General features: G+C 35.7%; 1 protein-coding gene across 13 annotated transcripts in view; it reads right to left on the bottom strand.

Annotated features, from left to right (window-relative positions):
* The window catches only part of BLTP1 (bridge-like lipid transfer protein family member 1), a 142,234-nt gene that overhangs the window by 6,571 nt on the left and 110,385 nt on the right, over positions 1-25,278 (bottom strand). For 9 of the 13 annotated variants that reach the window (XM_087963165.1, XM_087963167.1, XM_087963173.1 and 6 more), the window contains 19 exons: positions 24,989-25,073; positions 22,846-22,908; positions 19,110-19,354; positions 17,842-18,057; positions 15,950-16,130; positions 14,491-14,665; positions 12,336-12,497; positions 12,111-12,250; positions 10,631-10,811; positions 9,420-9,611; positions 8,825-9,004; positions 7,005-7,142; positions 6,389-6,649; positions 4,694-4,844; positions 3,538-3,695; positions 2,995-3,187; positions 2,620-2,834; positions 1,112-1,360; positions 556-759 (listed from right to left, as the gene is read on the bottom strand). In XM_087963165.1, coding sequence (XP_087819291.1) covers positions 556-759; positions 1,112-1,360; positions 2,620-2,834; positions 2,995-3,187; positions 3,538-3,695; positions 4,694-4,844; positions 6,389-6,649; positions 7,005-7,142; positions 8,825-9,004; positions 9,420-9,611; positions 10,631-10,811; positions 12,111-12,250; positions 12,336-12,497; positions 14,491-14,665; positions 15,950-16,130; positions 17,842-18,057; positions 19,110-19,354; positions 22,846-22,908; positions 24,989-25,073 — 3,389 coding nt within the window. The remainder of the gene's footprint in view (positions 1-555; positions 760-1,111; positions 1,361-2,619; positions 2,835-2,994; positions 3,188-3,537; positions 3,696-4,693; positions 4,845-6,388; positions 6,650-7,004; positions 7,143-8,824; positions 9,005-9,419; positions 9,612-10,630; positions 10,812-12,110; positions 12,251-12,335; positions 12,498-14,490; positions 14,666-15,949; positions 16,131-17,841; positions 18,058-19,109; positions 19,355-22,845; positions 22,909-24,988; positions 25,074-25,278) is intronic. The other 4 variants (XM_087963174.1, XM_087963168.1, XM_087963169.1 and 1 more) reach the window with 3 other exon arrangements.

The raw sequence follows: 25,278 nt of genomic DNA on the forward strand, positions 1-25,278 counted from the left end.
CACACTGTGAATCTTTAAGAGAATGGAAACTGACAACCTTTATAATATATGGGGATAAAAAAGTGGGACACCACCACCACCCGCATTTCATTGTGCTTGCCATTTTTTATATTTAACTTATAAAGATTTTATTGTAATTTCTTTAATTCTTATGAGTGGCACAGAGTCATTGAGAGTCAGGTAGCATATAAGTTCACTACATTATTACTGATATTATTAGGATTCATTACATAGATAAACTGGATTTGGCATTTTTTGTTCACCCACTGAGTTCTTCCTAAGAATTAGGAAGATGGATAGGCAGATGCTATTTGATGATGTTAATATTATTTTTATACATATCTTTAAAGTTGAGTGCATCCTATTAATATACGATTGTTTCAAGATTTAAACTAAGAATTAGGAATTTAAGTTACTTTAAATTAGGATTTAAACCAAGAAAATTATGAATATTTAAACATCTTTCCATCACATGCCACTCTTTCATACTATTAATTGGAACTGTTGTAAATTTATGCCAGTTTCCCAAATAAAGAGAAATGTATTTGTTCCTACCTTCATTTCGTGTAGCGGTAACATAATTGAACCATTCCTTTACACTTGCAACTCCATGTGGTGGATTTTCATGACGCCTCCTTGTTATTTTAGTAATTGTTGCCATGGGACTTTGTAGGGCACCACATGGTTTTGTTACCATAGTATTGTGACCCAAATGGAAGTCTAGTGTTTGCACAACATATGTAGAATGTTCACTGGATCCTAGGAAAGGTTAAACATAGCAATTTTTTAAAAAAATTATTGAGTATTTTCTGAAGTCATCACTTCAATAGTCTGCCATTGTATGCACAGTCTCCATATAGTGAAATTAATCTAAGACCGAAATGTCCCCTGCGAGAACAGTATCCTTTGCGATCATTTATATGACCTCAGTAAATCTCTTGATACCTTGGCAAACTCTCATTTTAATAACCATAGAGAATTTTATTAAATCTAATATGTAGGTTACAACAAAAATTAAAATGATATCCAGCCAGTGTTTAGTCTTTGTTATTTAAGTATTGGTTACAATATGGGAAAAGATCAAACAAAAGGCATAAGAATGCCTGAATACCTTCTTGCCATATTTTTTGTGCTTCGGTCCAAAATGCAATATTAGGTTCTTCAAGATGAAACAGAGCCCACAATTTTGAACGAAAATTAGGTCCATGGAAACATGCCAATGTCATGTGATTTCCATGCAAACTCATAGAGCCTCCAAACTTTCCATCTTCTAGTAAGGGAAACTGAAATAAGGATATGTGGCACCCTGACATCACTTTTAAAACTCCAGGCCAGTGGCGATGATGTGCTGCATCTAGAACTAGAAAACGGAGCACAAAGACATACATAGACGAGGATAATGACATTATGATTAACTTTAGGGATTCAAAAAAATTATCCTAAAAATCATGAGTCTTAACTACAAATTTCATTAATAATTTTTCATTAATTTCATGAAATTTTCATTTTTTCTAGACATCAATGCTTGTGCTTAGCAGAGGGATGAACAAACAATTGTTCTTATTTTCATCTGTATAGTAACCAGGTTTTAAAACTGTTATAGAATCACTGGTAGATCACTGACTTATGACCATTTATTTAACAACCTTTCAAAGTTACAATGGCATTGAAAAAAGTAACTTATAACTGATTCTTGCACTTATGACAGTTGTAGTATCCCCATGGTCACATGATCAAAATCCAACCATTTGGCAACAAGCATGTAATTACAGTGATTGCAGTGTCCCAGGGTCACATAATCACCATTTATATGGTGGAGGGGCTTCTGACAAAGTCAATGTTGGAAGCCAGGTTTGCTTAATGTCCCGATTTGCTTATGTCCCCTCTATATCTGCCCAATGACTGGTCTGTACCCTGCCTTGTGGGGTGGCAAGCAGCCCCAGAACTGCACAGCTCTGGAGTTACTTGCTGTGCCTAATGAGACTTAGCCATCCCAGCAAGCACCAACAAGCGTTTGTTCACCCCAGCAGCCTTCTCTCCCAGTTTCCTGCATCAACCACCTTTTGTGTCCAGCCGCTGCAGCTGAAACAGAAGTGTCTCACTGCCTTATTTAGAAGCCTAAGTTCTACTGTGAATGTTTTCTACAGGTGGCTCCCCAGCCTGACTCAGTATCACTAGCAAGCATTCATTTGCCCAGCTACCTTTTCTCCTCAGTCTCATGTGGGTCTCCAATGCAGCCCAAATTTGAAGACTGAGCTGTCTTTAGAAAGCTCCAACTTTCCAAATACTTTCATTTTTTTTTTTTTTGAACACCTCACTCTCTCTGTCTATTCTAAATATAGATTAGATCATATTTTTATTATAGTTCTCCTTTCTAGCCCATGTCTAAAGTTATTTAATAGATTCTGGAAAAACACTGCAATGCTGCTAAAGAAGAAGATGCTAAAAATACAATTTATGCATGGAAACTAAGGTCATAATGAAAAAAATGTCATATTCTCCTGCCATCATAGTATTAGCAGCAGTCAAATGTAGTCTAGGCTCAGAAATTAGGAAGGCCAATATGTAATATTTTCGATAAAAGCTTCATGACATGAAATAAATTGGTTTCATACATACATTGCTGTGAACTTTTTCCTATATTAGTGGCAACAGTTTTGGAAGGAAAGTACGGAACAGGTCCCCATGTGGACAGAGCTCGCTTGCTTGTATCAAATTGCTGAGTAAAGAATTCTTGGAGCTTCATTCCTATTTTGATGAGATCTGGTGTAGTTGATCTGGAAATCATGACTTGAAAAATATCCCATTTCAAATCACCATGGACAAATATCTCACTGTAATATAAAATTAATAATGTTTTCCATGAATTTATAATGCTTTATTAAGCTTTGAAGAGAGGATAGCTCATACAAAAACATTTAGTGACAATTTGATTAAAATGGTTTGAGATAATAAAAGTATACTATATACATTAGATCAAGCAAAAATCTTTACCTCTTATCAGTTATGCTGGAATCCAAAGTATTATAGAGATTAACTTTCCACTCATCCTGCAGCTTAAGGTCTGCATTACTGAAAATGCCCATTAGAATACTAGACCCCATGTAATCCACACGAGCTTCAGTAGAGCCCATGGTAATCTGAATTTTGTGACTTGGCTGCTGGTTAGGATGTTCTGAAATATGAACTGAAAAACATTTATATTATCAGTTTAGTAGCAAAGGGAAACAACAAGATATTCTACTTTGGCTCTCTAACACTAGTATCCAATTAATATCAAAAGGCCTCCAAACTCTCTCCCTCTTTTTGTATTAGTGCACATAGAGACACACAAATGTTGAAAATGTTCAAAAAAAGCTTCCAACAATTAGTGGTTACTCAATTTAAACAAGTTTAAGTCTGAACAGGTGTGATGAGAGGTAACGAGTAAATACTAATTTTTCAATTAAAGCAAATAAAAATTAGCTAATGTCTTCATTATATTCACTACATAAAAAGAACTAATCATCAAAAAATATTTGCTAATTTTCAACTTACCCACCATCTCCAAGGCATTAACATCTATGGTACCGCCAACCACTCCACCTCTAGAATCCAAATGTGATCTTCCCAGTCCTACTGACATACTAATTTCACGATCCCTGTTACTGCCGACAGATAAACGACCCTGGCTTTTCAAACCACTAGTCGTCCACCTAAAACATGCATAAAATATGGAGGAAAACATTATTTACCTTATTTGTCCATTCACGTGCAAAAATGCAAATTGTGAAATAATAATAAGAAATGTATATGGTGATAAAGACACAATTCTTTCAATCTTATTTAGCAAAACAAGATGGGAACAAATTTTTAATGATAAAAATATTAATAGGCCATCTCTTAATTATCAGTAAATATAGTACCACTCTATAAAGCCTTAGTAAGACCACACCTAGAGTATTGAATCCAGTTTTGTTCACCACATTATAAAAATGATGTTGAGACTCTAGAAAAAGTACAGAGAAGAGCAACCAGGATGATTAGGGGACTGGAGGCTAAAATATACAATGAATGGTTGCAGGAACTGGGCTTGGCTAGTCTAGTAAAGAGAAGGACCAGGGGAGACATGATAGAGGTCTTCCAATATTTGAGGGGCTGCCACAGGGAGGAAGGGGTCAAGCTATTTTCTAAAGCACCCGTAGGCCAGACAAGGAATAATGGATGGAAACTGAACAAGGAGAGATTTAACCTGGAAATAAGGAGAAACGTTCTGACAGTGAGAACAATCAACCAATGGAACAGCTTGCCCTCGGAAGTTATGGGAGCGCCATCACTTGAGACTTTCAAGAAGAGATTGTACTGCCATTTGCCAGAAATGGTGTAGGGTCTCCCGCTTGGGCAGGGGGTTGGACAAGATGACCTACAAGGTCCCTTCCAACTCTGATTATCTGTTATAGTAAGATAAGAACAAAGATGGAGCATGTAGCTACTTCTGCAGCTAACCAATGTCTTCAACAGCTGATTTTCAAGGAAGTCTCTGTTCAAAGTCTTCCAATTCTACATAACTTAATGTGAAATGAAAGTTGAAGCTTCCTGAATCAAAAGATTCTTCAAATATACCTGCATGTGAATGCACACACTTTTATATGTTTAAAAAAAATGTTTGGAATACACAGAAAAATCAAATGGTTAATCAAAAAGGTTTCCTTACGTGGTGTTTCCCATCACGTTGCTCATATTCATTTGTACATTTAATTGTTTCAAGTTCATAGCAAATACAACCAGTGTTTCCCATGGTGTCACTTGTTGACCTCCAGCTTTATTTGATTTATTAAATGGAGTTGATGTTTTTGACAGCAGATCTGGAATTAAACGCAAAGCAAATATTGTAAATGTAATATTGCAAAGTATTACTGAAAAAAAAATCAAATATTAATACCACTTTGCGGATTTTTTTGGAAAATACCTCAGAATAACCAAGTCCAAACAAGAACTCACATATTGATTGACTCTTAACTTCACCTCCATCTGTTTGCACACAGTAGTGTTCTACATGGTCAATTTAATCTAAGGAGAAGATTTGTACTTTATGAACTTTTGAGAACTTTTTTTTTCAGTGAATGACAATTTTAACATGATAGTTGTCACAACTGAATGAGTTTTTAAACATCAGAGATTGCTAAACCTAAATGTTATCTAAATGTTTTCAACGGTGATGCTCAGAAAATATTTGGTATACAAATGTGAACTCTGCATATTGCTAAAATTTCTGAAGTTTACCTTTCAACTCTAATAATTAAAAAAGCAAAGTTCTTTTTACAGCTGAATAATTATACTTTTGTTTAGCTGACAGAGAACAGAATAGAAAAACATTTGAGCAATTGAACTGAGACTACTGAAAATTTCCTTTTCCAAATTTTCCAAGGTAAGTTTGATAAAATATAGTAAATATTTTTACTATTTTTTTCTTTCCAGAAACTATTGAAATTTTAAGCTCTGTTCTATCCTGTGTTGCCTGATTTAAGTTTTCAGTTCTTCAGGAGACTTCCTCTATTTCAATTCTCCATACTATTCCAAGGTATAGTATTCCTCAATCCTTAGAGATGAAATAAGAATGGGTTCTCCAGGCAGACAAGCACACTTGAATAGAAGCATTTTCACATATTTGCATCTTCCTTGTGTTACGTAAGTGTATGTTTAAAATGCATAAGGTACGTAAACTGAATTGTTGCATCAAAGTAGTTTCCTCACTTTGTAAGACAACACAGGACAATTTTCAATCAATCAGAATAGAGGAGGTCTTGCAGGGGACCCTAAACCATTTCAAGCAAGTGACTGTCCAGTCTCTTAAAAACCTGGTTCCGTTGGTTAAATGTTCTCACTATTAGGAACCTTCTCTTTAATTCCAGGTTGCTTCTCTCCTTGATTAGTTTCCCTCCATTGTTTCTTGTCCTGCCCTGTGATGCTTTGGAAAATAAACTGACCGCCTCCTTTGTGGCAGCCTCTCAAATTCTGAAATATTGCTATCATGTCCTCCTAGGCCTTCTTTTCTCTGGACTAGCCAAACCCAAATCCTGCAAATGTTGGCATTTAACATCTTCGTATTTTGAGTAGAACAATACACCTCGCAGCGCAATACACAAGTTTATGGAAAAGAAATTAGTATTTCTGTTTTGTTTGGAAAAAAATATATAAAGCAGAGCAATTTTGGGGTACTACTATAAACTGCATCCTTTTAGGTTCAATGTCAGTATTCTAGTTATCATAATAATGTAGAATCAATCAATTTCAGTGCTTTAGGTGGCAATGATTACATGTTGGTGACCTTTTTTATAGATGTATGATCAGTTGCCTATATTACACAGTGGTGTGTTATTTAAAGTAATGAAATTAAGATTCTTTTCACCTTTCTGAGGGACTGAAGAATCTGATACACTTCTGGATCTTGAAACAGCAGGAGATTTTAGGTTATGAGACGCTGATCCACAGGCCATATTGCTATTGGTACTGTGCTCATTGAAAACATTTGGTGACTGAGCCGTATGGGAAAATGAAGCAGACTGGCTTGGTTGCTCCCAGGTCCTACAATATGCTTTTCTTGATGATTCAGGCGACGTGTGCTGGTTCACCCCTTCAACAGAATCTGGGGTCCCAGGACCTGATGTTACTAGGAACACATATAACAAAATAAATGATTTGTTTAACTTGTTATTAATTCAACACAAATCTACCAAGATTATTACAATATGCCATTCTCCAATTTCACCTAATTATTTATTTAGAGACTAGGGAATTCTTTGTTTAAAAATAATCTAAAATCAGCTAGTTTAAGAGAACCAAGGTAGAGACATTCAAATAGCTTTTAAGCACGAATATTTTTTTAATCCATTTGCTACCCAGCTTCATCATAGCATTTTTAACACAAAATGGAAAAATAACATATTTTTAACATCAATCTATCAATCAGTAAGACTGATTATTATGAAAAAAAAAATGTCTTCCACGTTCTTTTGGCTATTTACCTGGCATATTTATTGTTTGATCACCTAGAAAGAGGCGTCTTGCAATACTCCTTCTGTACCATGCTCTTGGAAATGCTAGAATCTCACTCAGTCTCCTCATGTCATATTTAAAAGAAGCAGATCCTATATCACAAACAGCTGTAAAAATATTACAAAAATACGTTTATATTTGACATTTGACAATTTTTTTTATTCATTCTTGTATCATCCATCATTTATAAATCAAAACCAAGTGCTTAACAGATTATAATGAAAATAGTCAAAACTGAGATAATTAATTTAATTTAGATTGTATCCTTTAGTATCCTTTACCATCAATCAAACTGACTGGGCCTACTATAGTTCAATTCTGCACAACATAGAAAGGGTCTCCCACCCAGAAGCAAAGTTATCAATGTTTGTTTATTTATTTGATTTGTAACCTGCTGCAATCAATTTGATACTTGATGGCTATTGTAGATTGCAAGTCTAGAGTATGTTTCATTTTTCTGAAGAAACTTGTCTATATAATTTTTAATCTCTAATCTCTAAATATATTTTTATCTCTTCTTTTTTAGCACTGTGGCACCAAACTCTAGGCTCACTACAGTAATAGTCACCTCAAAAATGTTTGCATTACTCCAATGTATTCAATATTGAAATGCCTTGCTATAAGAAGAGATGTCTCCCTCTTCCTCAGCAATTACTAGCACAATTTTATCATTTTTTTTAAAAAAAAAAGATCAAGAGAAATAGAAATAGATGTTGAAAAATGACAATATATCCAAAGCTTGATTTAGTATTATGGTGTAAATGCTTGAAAGGCTTTATACAAATGTAAGTTCACAGTAGTATTAGTTTTGTTTGCAAGTTTAAAAAGTGATACCTTTCCACATACTTGAGGGAAGGAAGGGCAATATCAAGTAAGCAGTTGTGGTATTCATATTTGATCAAATATTTCCTAGACAGATCTACCTATTATTTTGGTTATGCAGGTAATCTTCATTTACTGGTGGTATTGTGGGCTGGGAACACCATTGCTAAGTGTCATGATCATAAGGCACAATGTGATGTGATCATGCTGACTTACAATAGCAGCTCCAGCAGTCCGATGGTTGTTAGGCAAATCCTGTGCCTGCTGGTTGCCTGCAATTTGGCAGTTCGAATCTCACCAGGCTCAAGGTTGAGTCAGCCTTCCATCCTTCCAAGGATGGTAAAATGAGGACCCAGATTGTTGTGGGCAACAGGATGACTCTGTAAACCGCTTAGAGAGGGCTGTAAAACACTGTGAAGCGGTATATAAATCTAAGTGCTATTGCTATCCTGCAGTCATGTGATCACCATTTGTGACCTCCTGCCAGCTTTCCTGATGACTTTGTTCATTGGAAGCCAGCAGCGAAGTCACAAATGGTGATCATGTGACCAAGGGATGCTTTGATAGCATAATTATGAGCCAGTTGCCAAGCACTGAAATTTTAAACTGCAGGAATTTGTGCTGGTCACAATCATAAGGACTTGCTGTTAAGTCCTCCTCATTCAGCGTTGTTGTACCTTCGATCTATCACTGAATGAGAGGACATTAATCAAGGACTATCTGCATATTAGCTGTAGAGAGCTATGACTAGGTCAAGAAAGATCTTCTGTTTAATGAAACATAGAGGAGAAAATATATCAAGTTTTATGATTAGCTTAAAAATGCAATTATGTAACATCCGTTCAAAAGACCTACAAGTCCTACAATATCACAGGAGAAAAAAATGGCAAGTTTGATACTGTTACATGTAATGCAGTACTATTTTCTATGCTGCACTGAGTTTTTATTCCATAGGATTGATAAATACCAGATATGTTTATTAATGTGGTCTCCATCTTGTTGGTAGATTTGCTTGCAGGGAGACTCTCAAAAAAGGTAGCACCTCCAGAACGCCTTATTCTTGATAGGCTAACTTTTACAAACTCAAGGTTGATGCTCAATGAATCCTTGCGACCAGTAACTGACGAGGGTTCTTCATCTATAGTCCCTGAAACCATGAAAAACACAATTGTTTTTGACTTAATCTAAATGGATGAAACCTATTCTCACATAATGTCTGCAGATGTTGAACTTAACATGTGTAAACTTTTGGCTGGTATAAAATATGGTTAATAAATTATTGCTTGCTATATCATGTAATCATTTTAATACTGTTTCAAAATAAATGAACAAATAAATTGTACTGCATTTACTGTATAAATGCCTTACTACATAGATGTACTCTGAGATATGAATGCAAAACATATTTTTAATATACCTTCATACATATTTACATATTTGCTTTCTGTTAAACCAGAACAATGTCATTTTTAAAGGGATTTTGTATTTCCTTTTTAAAAGCTTATCTAAAAAGTAAAAAAAATCACCAATACCTTTCTATGAACCACAATGTTTTCTGTTACCTGTTCCAGAAGATAAGCCAGTCACGGTGGTTTTTTGCTTTCCTGCTCCATAAGGGTGAAATACATAAAGGGAGAAATCAGACATGCAGGCTGTGAAACTCAAACCTGAAGAACTGCTGCTAGAACCTGTCAAATCTGATTGGCTGCTACTATGTCGTGTTCTGCCAAAAGGGCTACCTAATCCAAGAGAACCTAAAGCAGAAAAAGAAATGTATTCTAGAAAAATCACAAAGATCACCCAAGGTACATTCTTTGGAAAGACAAACATATTTTGATGAGACTCCTACAATCAGGCATTATTGGAGATAACTCATAGCACTATAAGCTTGAAACTTCTGGAAACATTCTTAGAAATTATTTATGTTTTTATTTATTTTATTTATTCATTTCTATCCCATCTTTATCATTTTACAAATAACTCAAGGCAGTGAACATGTCCAATACATCTTCCTCCTTTGTTTTTCCCCAACAAAACCCTGTGAGGTAGTTTGGGCTGAGAGAGATTGAGTAAGCAGCCCAAAGTGACCCAGCTGGCTTTCATGCCTAAGGCATGAACTCATGATCCTCCACTTTCGAGATTAGTGTCTTAACCACTAGACCAAACAAGTTTTATTGGACAAGCTTTCAGCATTATTCCATGAATGGCTTCATCAACATACCTGAAGGACTGCTTTCCCCTTATACTGGTCAAATTATAAGATCTGATAAAGAAGTCTCTTTCTGCAGCCTTATATAGATAAATGCTAGATTATTTGAAATGTGAAAGATTTTTTTCTGTGTCAGCTGTCCTGCTAAATTAATCAGTGGGGAGTACAAGGTAGTCTAGTTACTATAATCACTGACCAAAATGTCATACTAGGCTAAGCTCAAAAGAAGTTTGGTAAGTTGATAACAGAGTTCAGACATCACATCTAGCCATTATTTACAAAACAGCAATTATGTCTGAAAGTTCACAATTTGTATTAATCATTTAAGGAAACAAGTCAATTTCAAACTTTTAATTCTATTTTGATCTTAAATCATATTTAATACTAACCACTGGTTTTGTTAAGGCATAATCATGGTTGTAAGCATACATTTTAATTTATGTCTTTTGAGCGCACTAGAAGATCCACAATTTATTCTTGCAGGATTAAACTCTTATTTTATATTAGACCTGAGTGTATCCTTAAAAAGAACTGAAACCGTTTTTCAATAAAAATTGATTTTACCTGGCGAGATTGTTTTAACTGGCATCTTTGATCCACTTTGTAAAGAATTTTCTGTAGGACAAGTTGAACCTAAAGTTTCTAATTCTCCTCGATTAGAAGAAAATACAAGATCAAGGGAAGGCAGTTTCAACATGCATTCTACCCGTGACACAGGTAAGCAGCTGAACTTGATTTGTGAAGGCTGAAAAAAAGAAAAACAGCATTTATCATACATGGAGAATTGAAATGACAAGAAAACAACAAGCAACATAACAATTTTAAAGATGGAATACTATTAATTTTTTAATGTGAGAGATAAATAATGTGTGACCATCTAGATGTTATTTAATTCAATTCTAAATATCCTTCATTCCTGGGTCTGGGCTGATAGACTATAAATTGGAATTCAAGAACAGAAGAGCCAGAAAGTATCCTAATTTATAGAAAATAATTGTGTTCAGATGATGACCTAGGGTCAGAAATAAGGAAAGTAACATATTGTTACCTCCACAGAATGTTTAAAACAAGACTTTTGTGTGTAGGGAGGGGGGGTCATAAATATTAAGAAATTCTAAGAAGGAGTATGACACTGAAGAAAATCATATATGAAACACAAGAAGAATAGAGAAGAACTAGAGAAGAACTATATAATTAAATATAATGGAATTTAGTACATTTTTGCTAATAAAAGCATCAGCCCTAGTTTAACTTTTCATGGCTCTGTGTAGTTTGAGTCAATAAACTGCAATCATCTTAGCAATTTTAATTTGCTCCGTCTGATTAGACTGCTGAGTCTGGAATGCCACCTCTGACTGGCCCCGCCCCCATCTATTCTCTGCCTCCAAAGTCCTAGCTGATCAGCTGGGTCTTCTTTTGTTGCCCTGCACAGGAGAATGGAGCTGGAAAGCAGGTTAGTAGGGGAGGGAGAGAATGGGAATTTTACAGTATCCTTCCCCTGGAATGGGTGGGAATGGAGATTTTACAGTATCCTTCCCCTGCTATGCCCACCAAGCCATGCCTGCCAAGCCAAGCCGTGCCCACCAAGCCACACCCACAGAACTGGTAGTAAAAAAAATTTGAATCCCACCACTGTGCCAAACTATAGGCAGATCAATATGTCTCAGCTTAACCCAGTTTCATGAAATTGTGAAACCAAATGTTGCTTTAGATTCCATGGAAAAAGTTAGAATACAATAACTAAATTTATAGCATAGTTTTCATTATCAGACAGTGGAACATTTAAATCAAAGTATGCTCTATTACCAATACAAATAAATAAATAAGCGAACATACACAGCGAGTACTTTTCTTTACAAGGTATCAGTGATATTTCTCATATGAAAATGAAATAGAAACTATACAATAAATGAAGAAAGTCCCAATTTAAAATAGAATTAATGATTTTAGCACTTGAGAAACAAAATATTTCTCTGTGTGCAAATAAGTCCTACCAATTTACAACAGCCTTCAAGGTATTACTTAAATTGACATCCATGCTCACCTGAACTCTTACATATACCACTACATCAACAGGGAAAGAAGAATATGCTGATGTTGATGAAGATACTAAGGAAGCTGTGGATTCTTCTAAAGGATCTTGCATATCAAATTGCCCAATATCTTCATCTTGTGAACTGATGGCTTTAAAAGAATAAGAAAGTGATTACATATAACTTCTGAAAAATAAAAATTAGGTTATAAAAATTATGGTAGAAAAGTATGATACCTGTATAATTCCTTTCTATTGGAGTTATAGGTATCGTTTCAAGGGCTTTTTCTAGAAAGTCCAACAGGCAAGGGCTAATCACCATCTCCTCAGGCAAAGACTGAAGTGCAACCCAAGCATACAATTTTGCTGTTTTTATGACACCAGTTCCTTTACCTTTGGCTGAAAGGTTTGAAAAATAAAACGAAATACCAGATCACAAACATCAAATAGAACACAAATTAAAAAATAAGAAAAGCTAATGATAGGTCAAAGATGAGGTTACCTTAACCCAATTCCTGAGGTATCCTCGCTTAAGTTAGTAATTTATCTCTGGCTAAACCAAGAAGATCCTCAACATTTTTATAGAGAATATGGCTTGAGATTGATTTAAATAACCAAGAATAAATTTAAATTTACAGTTTAATAAAACTTCTAATTTTATAATTAGAATGAGTAAAATAGATCACTTTTAAAATCTTAAAATGAAATTTCCATTTTATAATGTGTGTGTGTGTGTGTGTGTGTGTGTGTGTGTGTGTGTGTGTGATTGCAGCACCAGTACTGCCAACTAGTAATTCTCTAATTTCATCTTGTGGCCAACTGTGGATAGGGAAAATGAGAAAAAGAAAGCGTAGGGTGCCCTCAAATGGTCTAACTCTAACTTAAATAAAGAAAGATGCCGTATGTACCTATACAGACTGGAATGAACAGGTGCATCCAGACAATATGGCAACCTAGGCTTAAGGAAAGAAGCCTGGAATTATAGCAGCTGCTATTTCTTATATATGGTATCACCCATGCAGGAGGCATGTGCATGGAATTATGTCTCAGTTTTTAAGTTGATCTTGTTTGATTATGATCACTATCAGATTCTTTTAGTTAAAACTATAAGATTTCGGATACAAACTAAAACAACACATGGTTCCTTTGGTTGTTCTGATAAAACCATCATCCCATAAAAAAGTTTGTCTTAAGTGACATATCAAATCTGCTGAAAAGAATGCATGGCAGCAGATACAATCCAACCATGTTCTTAACTAAAGCACATGCCCGACTTGCCACATTGTCTGAACATGTTCAGCATATGCTAAGTATCCTGTAAATAAGCATGTAACTCAAATGCTTTTCTCATACTAAGCAAAACAAATAACAACCCTTCATGGTCAATACTTTCCCCACCCCATTCTTCATTTAGTTTGAAGGACACAACAATCAATATACAAAGTTGAGCAACCCATGAAAAATGTAGTCTGCTTGCAGTACTTGTATCCTAAGACCGTGTTACTAGTATTTGCTGAAATAGCTAATTTTTGGCAGTGTGTTTTTGGAACAATTTTTAGGTTAAGAACATAAGAGTGGGAATGGATGTAATTGGTTACCTAAAGATTTCTCATTAATTTTCTCACCATTAAACTGTTTCAAAAGCTGAAAAGCTAGAAATTATTCAGAATTTAATAAATGTTAAGGGGAATGAAATAAATAAATAAATAAATAAAAAATAAAACTACCAATATTTATCATTTTTCACAGTTTCAAGGGGCATGAATTAAGAGTGGCAATGGAAAAGATTTGCAAAGCACTCCGATTCCCATCCTTTAGCCTTCTAAAATGATTAAAGATGTATGAGTTACACACTTCTAAGTAATCTTTGCAAATGTAGTCCATTTTTTAATTTTTTAATCAAAACTATTACCTAAAATAGCTGCTCTATTATCCAAATTTCAGGAAAATGTAGTCAGAATTCAAATATTTAGGTATTATAAAATGTGTATGTGTTTAGAGACACAATTCTGAAATTAAGGATTTCTATTTAACATTCTACATTTAGGATAACTGATCTCTTGTCTTCCACATAATGGATTTCAAGCATATTTAGGAATTGTGAAAATTGTCCAAATTTTATTTCTAGTTTCCCCAAGCATTGACACTTTAATGCAACAAAAATAGACTAAAGAATATAAGAGAAACCATTTACAATAGTTGATAAAGTAAAATTTAACAAAGAGAAAAACTCACAAGAAAGTACTAAACATAAAAAATATGTCAAAAATGTATCACAATATCAAACAGAATAATTTATTAAGTTACAAATACTGATCTAAGTATTGGCCTCTACACTATGGCAAACCATTACTAAAGTTAAAAAACAAACAATGAAAAGAGAAATGTTTACCTGATGGAACAGGTGGGGGTTGAGGAGTTAGTAAAGTTTTAGCTTTGATACGGGTAGGAGGAATAACATCTTTCATAGCATACAACTTTGATTCTTTGGAAAAGGTTCTTTGAAGAGATGAGCCTCGAGATGTATTTGGCGATTCAGTTTTTAACATCTTAGAATTGTAATGTAGCTGAAACAAGACGAAATAAGATTAAAACCATAGGTCTTAAACTGCACCTGGGGGCGGGGCAAGGAGCAGTGTAAAGAATAGAAGAACATAAATTACAAATAACACTTTGACTGAAATGGAAAACATAGGGACTGGCAGAATTTTAATGGGCCAAATTAGATTTAAAAATGTTCTGGGAAAGTTAGGTTGTCTAGACACAGCCTACCAGTATATGATGTATTCCTTGTTATTCCTTGTAACTACAGTATTAAATAAGTTATAAACTGTTTAGAACTATCTGACTGGATTTAATTAATCTATTTTATTTGTAAATGTTGTTAATGATGCCTGAAATTATTTTTGAAAAGAATCCCTAGTATTGTTGCCATTTTAAAACAATAATACTACAGCAAAAATGTTTTCAATGTGAAATCTATATTAAGGACAAAGAAAGGAGATCTTGTCAAACAAAATATATTTAGATGCAATAACCCTCTCTGAAAATGAATGTTTATCTTCTCCATCAGCAACTTAATAACATGAATCACTTTTAAAATGTAGATCTTGTTGGCATATGTCACAGTTGTCCCACTCCCATTTTTTTATCCTAGCCTTTAATTGCCTTACGGTTTTCTATAACATATACAATGTTTGTCAGCCCTTTTTACTACTGGACCAGATGGCCAATTTTTCTTTCTCTTTTCTTCAAAACTCTGCTGCCACAAAATTCCTGATGCCTCACTATCTGAAATCCTATTCAGATAGAATTATGTATGCAAATACATTTGTTTTGGCAGTGTATTTGAAGAATAAGTTTGAGGTAAATCATTGTGCCATACTGATTAGATGTGCCACGCATCCAAAGTGGATGTAGCGCATATATGTACAAGAATAATACTATCTCCAATTTAGAGGCAAATAAATACAGTAGAAAGAAGGATAAAAATTATCGCTGGCAATATGGTAGCAACTCTTGTGTGACTGACAGTGCCACTGACCTGTTAAATTGGCAATGTGGCACTATTTCCAGGGATAAAGATATTGTAGAATTTGATATTAAAATGCTTTTTTTAAATTATGAAAACAATGAAATTGACATGCTAGCCACATAATGAATCATACATTCTGCATTGAACAGAGGCACTCTAAATTAGCCTTAATGCTTATCCGGAATAACATCTGTATTTCCTAGCATATTAACATGTTTTTAAGCAATAACTACATTACATGACAGGTTTATGAAAGTAATGTGAAACTGCAATTCTATTTTAGCACACTATATGGAGGAAATGTTTATTTTTTTACCTTAACATCTACACCAGGAATGTAAAATACTGTTGTTTCCATATCACTAGACTTTGTTTGAAGAGATGCTGGGACTTTCTTCCCAGCCAATAAGTGGGTAGTTGATGCATAGTTAGTTTGAAATTTCCTTTTTTTAGAGGGAGAGTCTTGATCTAAACTACGGGAACTGCGATCATAGGTCCTAAGAAATATATATAAATACACATGGTCATTATTTACATTATGTTTACATTATGAGCATAAAGGCAACATTAAATCATTTAGAAAGCTCTGAATAGTCATTGTTAATCAAACTCACTTATAACACCTCAGAGAACTGAGAACAGAAAAATTTGGCATGACTTGACTGTGCTCTAGCTTACATTTGGCTTAAGGCTCTCAGGCACACAGCATACTAGGCAATAATCTTTATCAACATGAAAAAAGGAAGCGTAATAGCTCAGATGGTTAGGACACTGTGTTGGAAGTTCACAAGCCCATGCTTGAAACTCAAGTGCCACTATGTGGCAGGGTGAGCTCCTGTCATTTGCTCCAGCTCCTTGATGGGGACATGAAAGGAACCCCCATAGGCATATCGCCCTCCCCCCCGGAAAATAGTGAGGTCACTAGCTAATATTTTCAACCCAGAAGCACCTTAATCGTGCCCTCTGACACAAATGGGGAACTAGGAAGAAGCCACTAAAGCCTTAGATTGTACTCTATCAATAGTTCAATTCAATTTTTATGTACACTTTTTTTAAAAAGGCCAACACTTCTTTCTTCCACACGTCTCACCGCTTAATAGACTTTTTACTCTGCAGTTTTGCCTTGAAGTTGGTTCAGCTGTTGGCTGTTGATAAAAATGACACCCTTGTCCTGAGAAACTCTTCGACTTTCATAAAAATAATTAAAGTCTGGCTTGTCTATGTGATTCAATGGGTTTAGCTCAGTGGTGGGATTCAGCCAGTTCGCATCACTTCGGGAGAACCGGTTGTTAACTTTCTGAGCAATTTGGCGAACTGGTTGTTGGAAGAAATCATTAGGGCAGAGAACTGGTTGTTAAATTATTTGAATCCCGCCACTGGTTTAGCTGTGTATTTTCTCTAGTTTTGTGCATTACTCAGAGTCTACTGAAGTTGGGCAGCCAGTAAATTTAAAGATACGATGAGATAAGGGTTTGTTCCAGATTTCCATGAATAAACTTTTAAACCAGCAAAATATTTCTACTCCTCAGAAAGTCATCACTACTTCCAAAACAATTATGAGAGGTTATGTGGTGGTGGGAGAAGAGAATTTCTTCCATAATAATAGTCTATTTTTTAACCAAACCTATTTTTTAAATGAAATAAATTCTTCTACTTCTGTAAGTGCATTATTGTACTTGCATATTTGTTATGTGTTTAATTGCATTTAACTATTTCTTCTGGCATCATATTCAGCCTTCCATTTATAACACAACAAAGCCAGAAATGCTGGATGTTTATGGAATTAACAGTAATAATGTATCATGCCGTAAAACTTTAGACAAGTTGCCTAAGTTTGATCTGAATGAGATTTAAGCAGGCCAACATTTCCCAAAATATGTCCCATTGCTCAGTACTGGTTTTGTATATACACACAATCATATACAATGGAAAAGATAGTCATAAATCTTTTTATACCTGATTATGAATATTTTACATGCAATTTAAGTAAGATGGACTGTTTTGATTACACAATTTTATGTCAAAGTTCTTGGCACAAAAAAGAGGACATTAATCAAGTTGTCAGATTGTCTATATGGAATATTGCAACTGAATTGCTGATCAGTATCGTTAGAGATTTCATACAAGTTTCAACATATTAAAATGTTGCTACTGCTCTAAATATACTATAAGTTGGTAAACCTGCTCAGCTTTTTTGCAGGATTTTACCTCCTTAAGCTTATGTCATCATGTTCTTGCTGGAGTGTTGTTGGATGAAGTACACACTTCCCACAGTCAATTTCAACTCTCACATCAAGTTCAAAGTCAATATTCCTCTCAGTAGTTGTCCCAGTTACACTTCTGTTGGCTGGAGATGTTGGCCAACGTTCAGTAAACAGTTGGTGAACAGCAGCAAACCCTGTAGCTTTCTTACGAGGAGCAGTCCTGCAAAATATTTAAAAATGTAGGATTGACAAACTTACCTTACTGCATGCAATTGGTTAAAAATATCAAGGAAAATTTTAACACTGTAGTTGATTTCAATAGTAAAACTATCTGAGATAACTAGTATTTTATTTTCATTGAAAGTGGTATGGAGGTTCTGTGATTGGGCAGGTCCATTACAATGAGGAAAGAGTAGATATCTATCTCATTTTTTCACTAAAATACACTTAGCCTTTGAGAACAAAATCCACAAATATACAATAGCTTCAGTGGGTTTTTTTCTCTTCATAGATCGTGAGAGGAAACCAAAACTATTCAAAATAGCTGCTTTAAAATAATTTAAAAGATATAATTTATTCAGTGTTCTTACACTATTTAGTTTAAACCTACACTAAAAAAAATATACAGCCAAAAAGCAGCTCTGATTAAATGTTACTACAGCAGCATATAATGTTTTAAGTAATGTTCCAGACGCTCATCCCATTCAAAGCAAATTCCCAACAAATACTCTATTTCTACAGCTAAAAACCAGAAGAGGAAGTGCAAATGAAAATGCTGAGTTCCTAAAATGTTGATGCTATATTGTTGTTCAATGATATATAGAACAAAATTTTATATGAAATTTATGAATAATTTATTAATTACATTCAAATCAGATCTGTAATGCACTAGCTACCTGACATCATTCTCAAATAGAAAATAAACTTTCTCAGGTTACTTCAAACTAGTGAGGTTTGAACTTGACATCCTAAACATCCAAAGATATGTCAAATACTGAGTTACAAGATAGTCCTTTCCAAGAGTCATGGTTATTTTCTGCCATAGACACTTGCATTTGGTATTTTTTGTTAGCTCTGCTAGCCAAATTATCATAACTGATTAAATATCCTGCCATTTTAAAAATTAAATAGCTCATAACATCAACATAACATAAAGAGTTCAAACCAAATATTGTATAGAGAAAGCCAGAGGGTTTTTTTATATTCATCATTATGCACATATTCAGAGTGGTTATACTGAAATGAATATTCTGTTTTTATAAATATGCTTACAGTGCTTTCCGATAAACATATGGTTTCTCTCTGTCATGATCTTCCTCTTTTTCCGAATCTTCACTTGATGAAGACAAGCTGTCATCTCGTCTTCCTTCTTCAGGCTGGAAAGGAATGCTTGGTGAGAAGACAGCTGGAGTTTGGGGTGAATTGAATACTGAGCATGATCCTTCACTAGTGTATGAGTTATGGGATAGACCATCAACAGTTACTGACAAAAGATCCAATTCTGTCTCCTCTGGAAACTGATTACAAAGAGACAAAAAAGATATTTAAGTTATACTACCAACTATCTCAAGGAGTGGGGAGGAAAAATCAGATTCTTAAAGGCAAAGCAGTAAATGTTTCATTTTGTACAGGCCAAAGAACTGAAGTCAGCTATGAAGTATGTTTTAAAAATAGATGAGTGAGTAGCCTTGAAGAAGTATATCAGAAAAAGGAAGTGAATGCATGTTATTTAGATATACAGCAGCTTTGATTGCAATATATCCTACTACAATAATTGAAACAAACATTTTAAAGCATAAAAAAGCAAGAACCTTATAGGTCTCCAATTAACAAGAGAAAGTAGCAGAAATTATTAGAAAATGGAAGCTCATGCAAAATGCTGGCACAGTATGCACCCTATTATCTCATTTTAAAGTAGTAAATATGATCAATTTAAAAAGCTAGATTTTTAAGACAGTAATGTTCTGAGAGGAATTTCTGGAATGTTGTTTTGATTCTAAATAAACTAAGATGTAAATCTCCAGGTTTCAAGTAAATCTAAGATATCAGTAGGTGTAGAAAACCCTTAAGGCATAACTTTTGAAAACCAGTTTTAGAAAAATAGCCCCAAAGAAGTGGTGGGGTAAAATGCTCCTTAAGTATGGAATGGTAAGAAACTATGGGGAAAAAATTAAGGACAGAAAGGGGAATAAATGGAGTTAAATGTACTTGAAAAAAACATGGCTGTGCTTGGCTTTTCCAATTGGTGCTCATTATCTGCAGCACTGCTGCCCTATGCGCTTCACATAAAATAAACCAATGATGATGAAGCACTAAGTTACTGATTGTACTTGGTTGTTATATTTTATCTGAATATTTTTGATTTTATGACTCTAATAATCTTTATGCTCTACAGTATACATACTGTATACATTGGCATATCTATGAATATCTGGGAACAGTTATGATTAGCTAAGCACTGACTCATAAATTCAAAGTAAAAATGAAATCTACTATCATAAATGGCAAAATGTTTATTGTAATGAACTGATTAAATTAATGTTGGCCCAACTTTAACTGAAACCAGAAATTTATATCTTTATACTTATCCAGCTAGAAAACTTTGGAAGCTCTGTCACTTATCAGTGAAAGCTTGGGGATAGACAACTTACTTGGTTCTAAGGATCACAAATGATTTGGGGTGACTATTCAGGAGCCTCTTATTTGTGTATATATTCATATACATGCATTTGAAAGCAGTATGGTAAGGCCTTCTTGTATTGTAAAGCCCATCTTAAAGCATAATTTATCACATGTTGTAGTCATTCCCAATTTTCAGAAAGCACTGTTTTATCACTGTGTGTCTAGGGAAGTCTCTCACTGAATAAACTCAATTATCAGATAACTGTCACAATGAAAAACTTATTTGATCTATATACAGAAATAGATCCTTTCAAGAAATCGGTAATGACAGCTTGGGTAATGGAAGAAATTTGCCTCCCCCTCTTGAAGTAAGGCATCAAGACAGGCAGCATATGGGAAAGGAGAAGGATTATGGGAATCAAAGTGGTACAGAGAGCTACTCCAAAGACTGTGTAAGGTTACAGAGTCCAATAGAAAACTACAGTATGCCCACCACTAGATGTCACCCTTTTCTACACAGAAATTGATTCCTAAAGTCCTCTTGTTATATTGAAGCTTTATTTGAGAGCCCGCTCTTCATATATAAAATATTATTAATGTTAATATATCTGAGTCATGCTGCTAAAATCTGTCTGCCTAAAAAGTAATTTTTATTTATATTTTGTTTGTCTGTGCCATGTGCATTTGTGCATGCACGTGCATACACACAGAGACGAAGATTTATGTCCACTGCAGCTGAAATCAATCCTGGAGTACCCCATCCGGTAAATGACGTATTTGTCATTTATTAAACGTGACATATTTGTCTATCTCTCTACACATCCACACACACACAAATACAGCCTTCTGTTGGCAGTCACAAACCATAATTGGGTGGGGCCAGCACAAAAAAGAAAATTTACTGAAGGTGATGTTTAAAGTGATCTATAATCTAAGGCTGGTAGCAACTATGGTTTCACATATACATTCACTCCTCTACACAGAGAAACATGTTACATACAAAAACATTATCCTATCCTCTTTCCATCAGAAAGAGCAACTATGAAGAAAAAGATGACTACAGGTAGGTTAATGGAAAGAGGTAACCTTGGTAGGAAAGGAAGGTGACAAAAATGAGGAATAATATTGGTTATTTTTTAAAATTATCTAACTTAATATATGTTTAAATAGGTTTCAGGCTAGGTTTTTAATTATTATTATTACTTTAATTATTTTAATTTTTAAATTCTCTGTAGTGTGATTGTGATGTGGTGTTTGGGGTACTGTGCTGGAGTAGCTTTCAAATTTCATTGTATTTTGAATGCAATGACAATAAAGGTATTTTATCTATTCTGTTAAAGGTGGGGGAAATGTTAATTGAATGGTATCCTTAGGAAAATGTTAAATTATTTAGGATTGCAGGCCTCTCCCGAGGATGATTAATTCATTTATATTTGAAAGATAATTGTCATAACTCGCATCATTAATGGCTTGCGTTTTCACTCATTCATGCATCTTTCATTACTTCTCTCTAATGCACAGGAAAGTATTTGGGAGAAGACAAACATTCTCTCTCAAGAAATATGGTATTTTTAGATTTTTATAAAATCTGTGATTCTTTTTCAAGTAATCACATATTCCGATTTCCCCTCTTCCTAGAGGAAGTGTCAGCTTTGGAACTTTCAGATTCAGGATTCCCCAGTTGTGCCAGTTACTATCCAAATAAAAAAGAACCTTTGAGAAGATGTCTGTCTCAGAGTTATTGGGTGGAGTGGAGGGTTGCTGGAATGCTGACATGAAGAGTATTTGATAAAAGAACTGGGGTTGATAGACTAATTTAGATGGACTTTGTTCCAAGTATACTAGGATAGGAAATATAAGCCATGTGTAACTTAATTAACAGTGCCTTAATGTGGTGTCAGCTCATTACATCTGGATTCAACCAAACTATTTTAAAATTAATTTCATAATTGGAAGGAATTAACTTCAGTAATACCCTTTTTGTTGTATTTATATTCCTGGACAATTCAATTAGAAAGGATAAAGTGAGTAATACCTATTATTGAACTATCAGTAGTTGTATCAACCAAATTGGCTTGCCAGTAATATACCATTTTTTAAAAAATTATTTTGCAACGTTTCCAATGAGCTTCTATTCTACAAGATATTTGTTTTTGGTGTAAAAATTTTATCATTTAAACTGTTAAAAATAATTTTGGGTTGAGAGTATTTATCAAGGTACCAGTACTCTCACTTCAAAAAAACAAATAATAATTAATTAATAATTAATTAATACTTCCAGTTGTGACCTACTGTATTCTAATGTGCTCTGCTTAGCTGGCAGATATGATCAATGAAGCAGATTTTCCATGCAGTTAATTAATATACCTGTTGATTTTACAAATACCTGAAAATACCCTTCCCCTCGATAGCTGGATTGTTGTGCAATCCCCAAACCTGTTCCATTCGACTTAATTAAAAATGAAAAAGAGAAATTATTAAAACAACACAGTACATAATCCTGGGCTCTGCTGTTTCAATATTTTTATTAAAGACCTAGATTAAGGAACTGCATATTCCTTTTAATATCTTTCCTTTAATCCAGGAATACTAAATTTGCAGCAGCTAACATTTAAAAAGTGAATAGAAAGACACAAGTGCAGGATGGATGAGTCTGACTCAGAAGTGGTAAATGTGACAAGGATCCAAAGATTCTGGCAGATCACACTGACATCTAAAAAAGATTAATGAACTAGAATGAAATTACAGCAAAGGGTACAACATAGTGAAGGGATGGAAAACCAAGTCCCATGAGGGTATGTTTAGTCTGCTAATCAGAAGGCTAACACAGGACAGGACAGCAGTCTTCATATAGCTAAAGGGTTGTCCTACAGAAGTAGGTTTGCTCTCCATTAACGTGAGGGATAGACTACAGTTAATGAGCTTAAACTACAGAAAAGGAGATTCAATTAGATATTGAAATGAATTATATGACAGTAAAAATGGTCATTAGTGGAGTAGGCTGCTCCATTAAGTAATATGTTGACATTCATTATAGATTTTCAAATAAATAAATATATATTTGAACAAAAATGCTTTAACAGATTGTGAATTCAATTTAAGAGTAGTTGACCTAGAGCAAACATGTTATGGGCCCAGATTTGACCCGAGGGGCTGCCCTTGAGATTGCAAGAGACCAGCCTCCTCTACCCCGGCCCACCCAGGCGTCCTTCCTGGTGTGTGCACAGGAGGTTCCGCAGCCCACATAGTGTAAGTGGATCTAAGTGCTGTGACCACCAGGTTGGCCCTCCAAGCACCAGGCAGAGGCAGAGATCCAGCTTGCCAGACACATAGGGTGGCCGACTGCCTGCCCACCTGCTCCGTCTCATCATTTGTGCTTGTGTAAGGCCACCGCAGCTGGCCAAATGGCCACCCTGGCAGGCCAAATTGCATGCCTCCCCCTGTTGGTGCTGCCGCCGCCATGAGGCTCAACCCCTGCCATCCAACCTCGTCCTCCAGCTCTGCCACACATGTAGGCCAACTTCCCGCTCGCCACCCCAACCACGATGGCCCCAGAGAACAGAAAGTGCAGTGAGACCCCATACCCAAAAGGCAACCGGGACTCCGTAGCCCATGCAGTGCAGGTAGATCTAAGGGCCGCAACCGCTAGCCCAGCCCAAGCAGCAGCCAGAGGAAAGCACGGGGGGAAGGCATGCAATCCAGCCTGTTGTATGCACCAACCAGCTGCCTGCTTCATATCAGCTTCATACCACACAAAGCCACAGTGGGACCGGGGCACTTTGTGCTCCCTGAGCACTCGGCCCCTGCTGTCCAACCTCATCCTCCAGTGAGCATGCCGCCCACCCCCAACATCCCCAGCTAATAGGAAGAGCGGGGAGCCCCCATCCCCAAGAGGCAGCCAGGACTCCCCTCCTCACTCCGCCCAAGCTGAGCCCCAAGCTATCCCACATGCCATGCACCCACGCACCTCGAGGCCCCGCAGCCAAACTACCCCTGCCCTTCCATCTGCCTTGCCTTGTGGCAGCAGCAGCACCACCAACAGCCTCCTCCAGCAGCAGCCCCACTGCCCCTGAGCCCCCTTCCCAGCCCGGGTAAGGAGATTGAACACAGCAGCAGCAGCCTCAAGGAGGCAAGTGCAGCTGGGCTGTGGAGCCAGCAAAGCTCCTCTGGTAGATCAGGCCCCCAGCACCTGCCTTGGTCCCACACTCTCTGCCAGAAACAATGGCTCCCCCCAGCCTTGCCTAGGCCACCACAGGCACCCCCCAATATGAGCAACATCCAGCTGGTCACACCCATCCAAACATCCGCAACCACCCGAGCCATGCCCTCCTAAGGTAACCACAATCCTGATGTGGACCTCAATGAAATCGAGTTTGACACCAGTAACCAAGGGGCATCTTCCAATTCTGTGTGTGTGTGTGTGTGTGTGCGTGCAAGTAAATATATGACAGTGACACAAATAAAAAGAAATAACCATAGCATACATGTTTACCCAAAGCATTCAGTGAATTTCTTAGAGATTGCCTTACCATATCTTGTAGATTGAAAATTACTCTGGACCCAGCAGATGGCCCTTCAACACAAATTTCTGGAACTTCTTCACTTTCCCCAAGCCTTGTACAATAAAATTACAGTAACAAGAAATTATGATATTTGTAAATACTCATATTTTATTACTACTACTAAAGGAAGAAGGCAAAATATGATTCCCCCCATACTCCCAAAATGCCACATTTCTCCATTATAGCTGTTGTCATACTAATCGGAAAAATTAAATACATGTAAACCTGAACACACTTTAAGAAACTATTCAAATATT

This window comes from Notechis scutatus, chromosome 4 (genome assembly GCF_049901735.1).
Source record: "Notechis scutatus isolate UNSWTSFEM ecotype Mainland chromosome 4, rNotScu1.2, whole genome shotgun sequence".
NCBI classification, from domain to species: Eukaryota; Metazoa; Chordata; class Lepidosauria; order Squamata; family Elapidae; genus Notechis; species Notechis scutatus.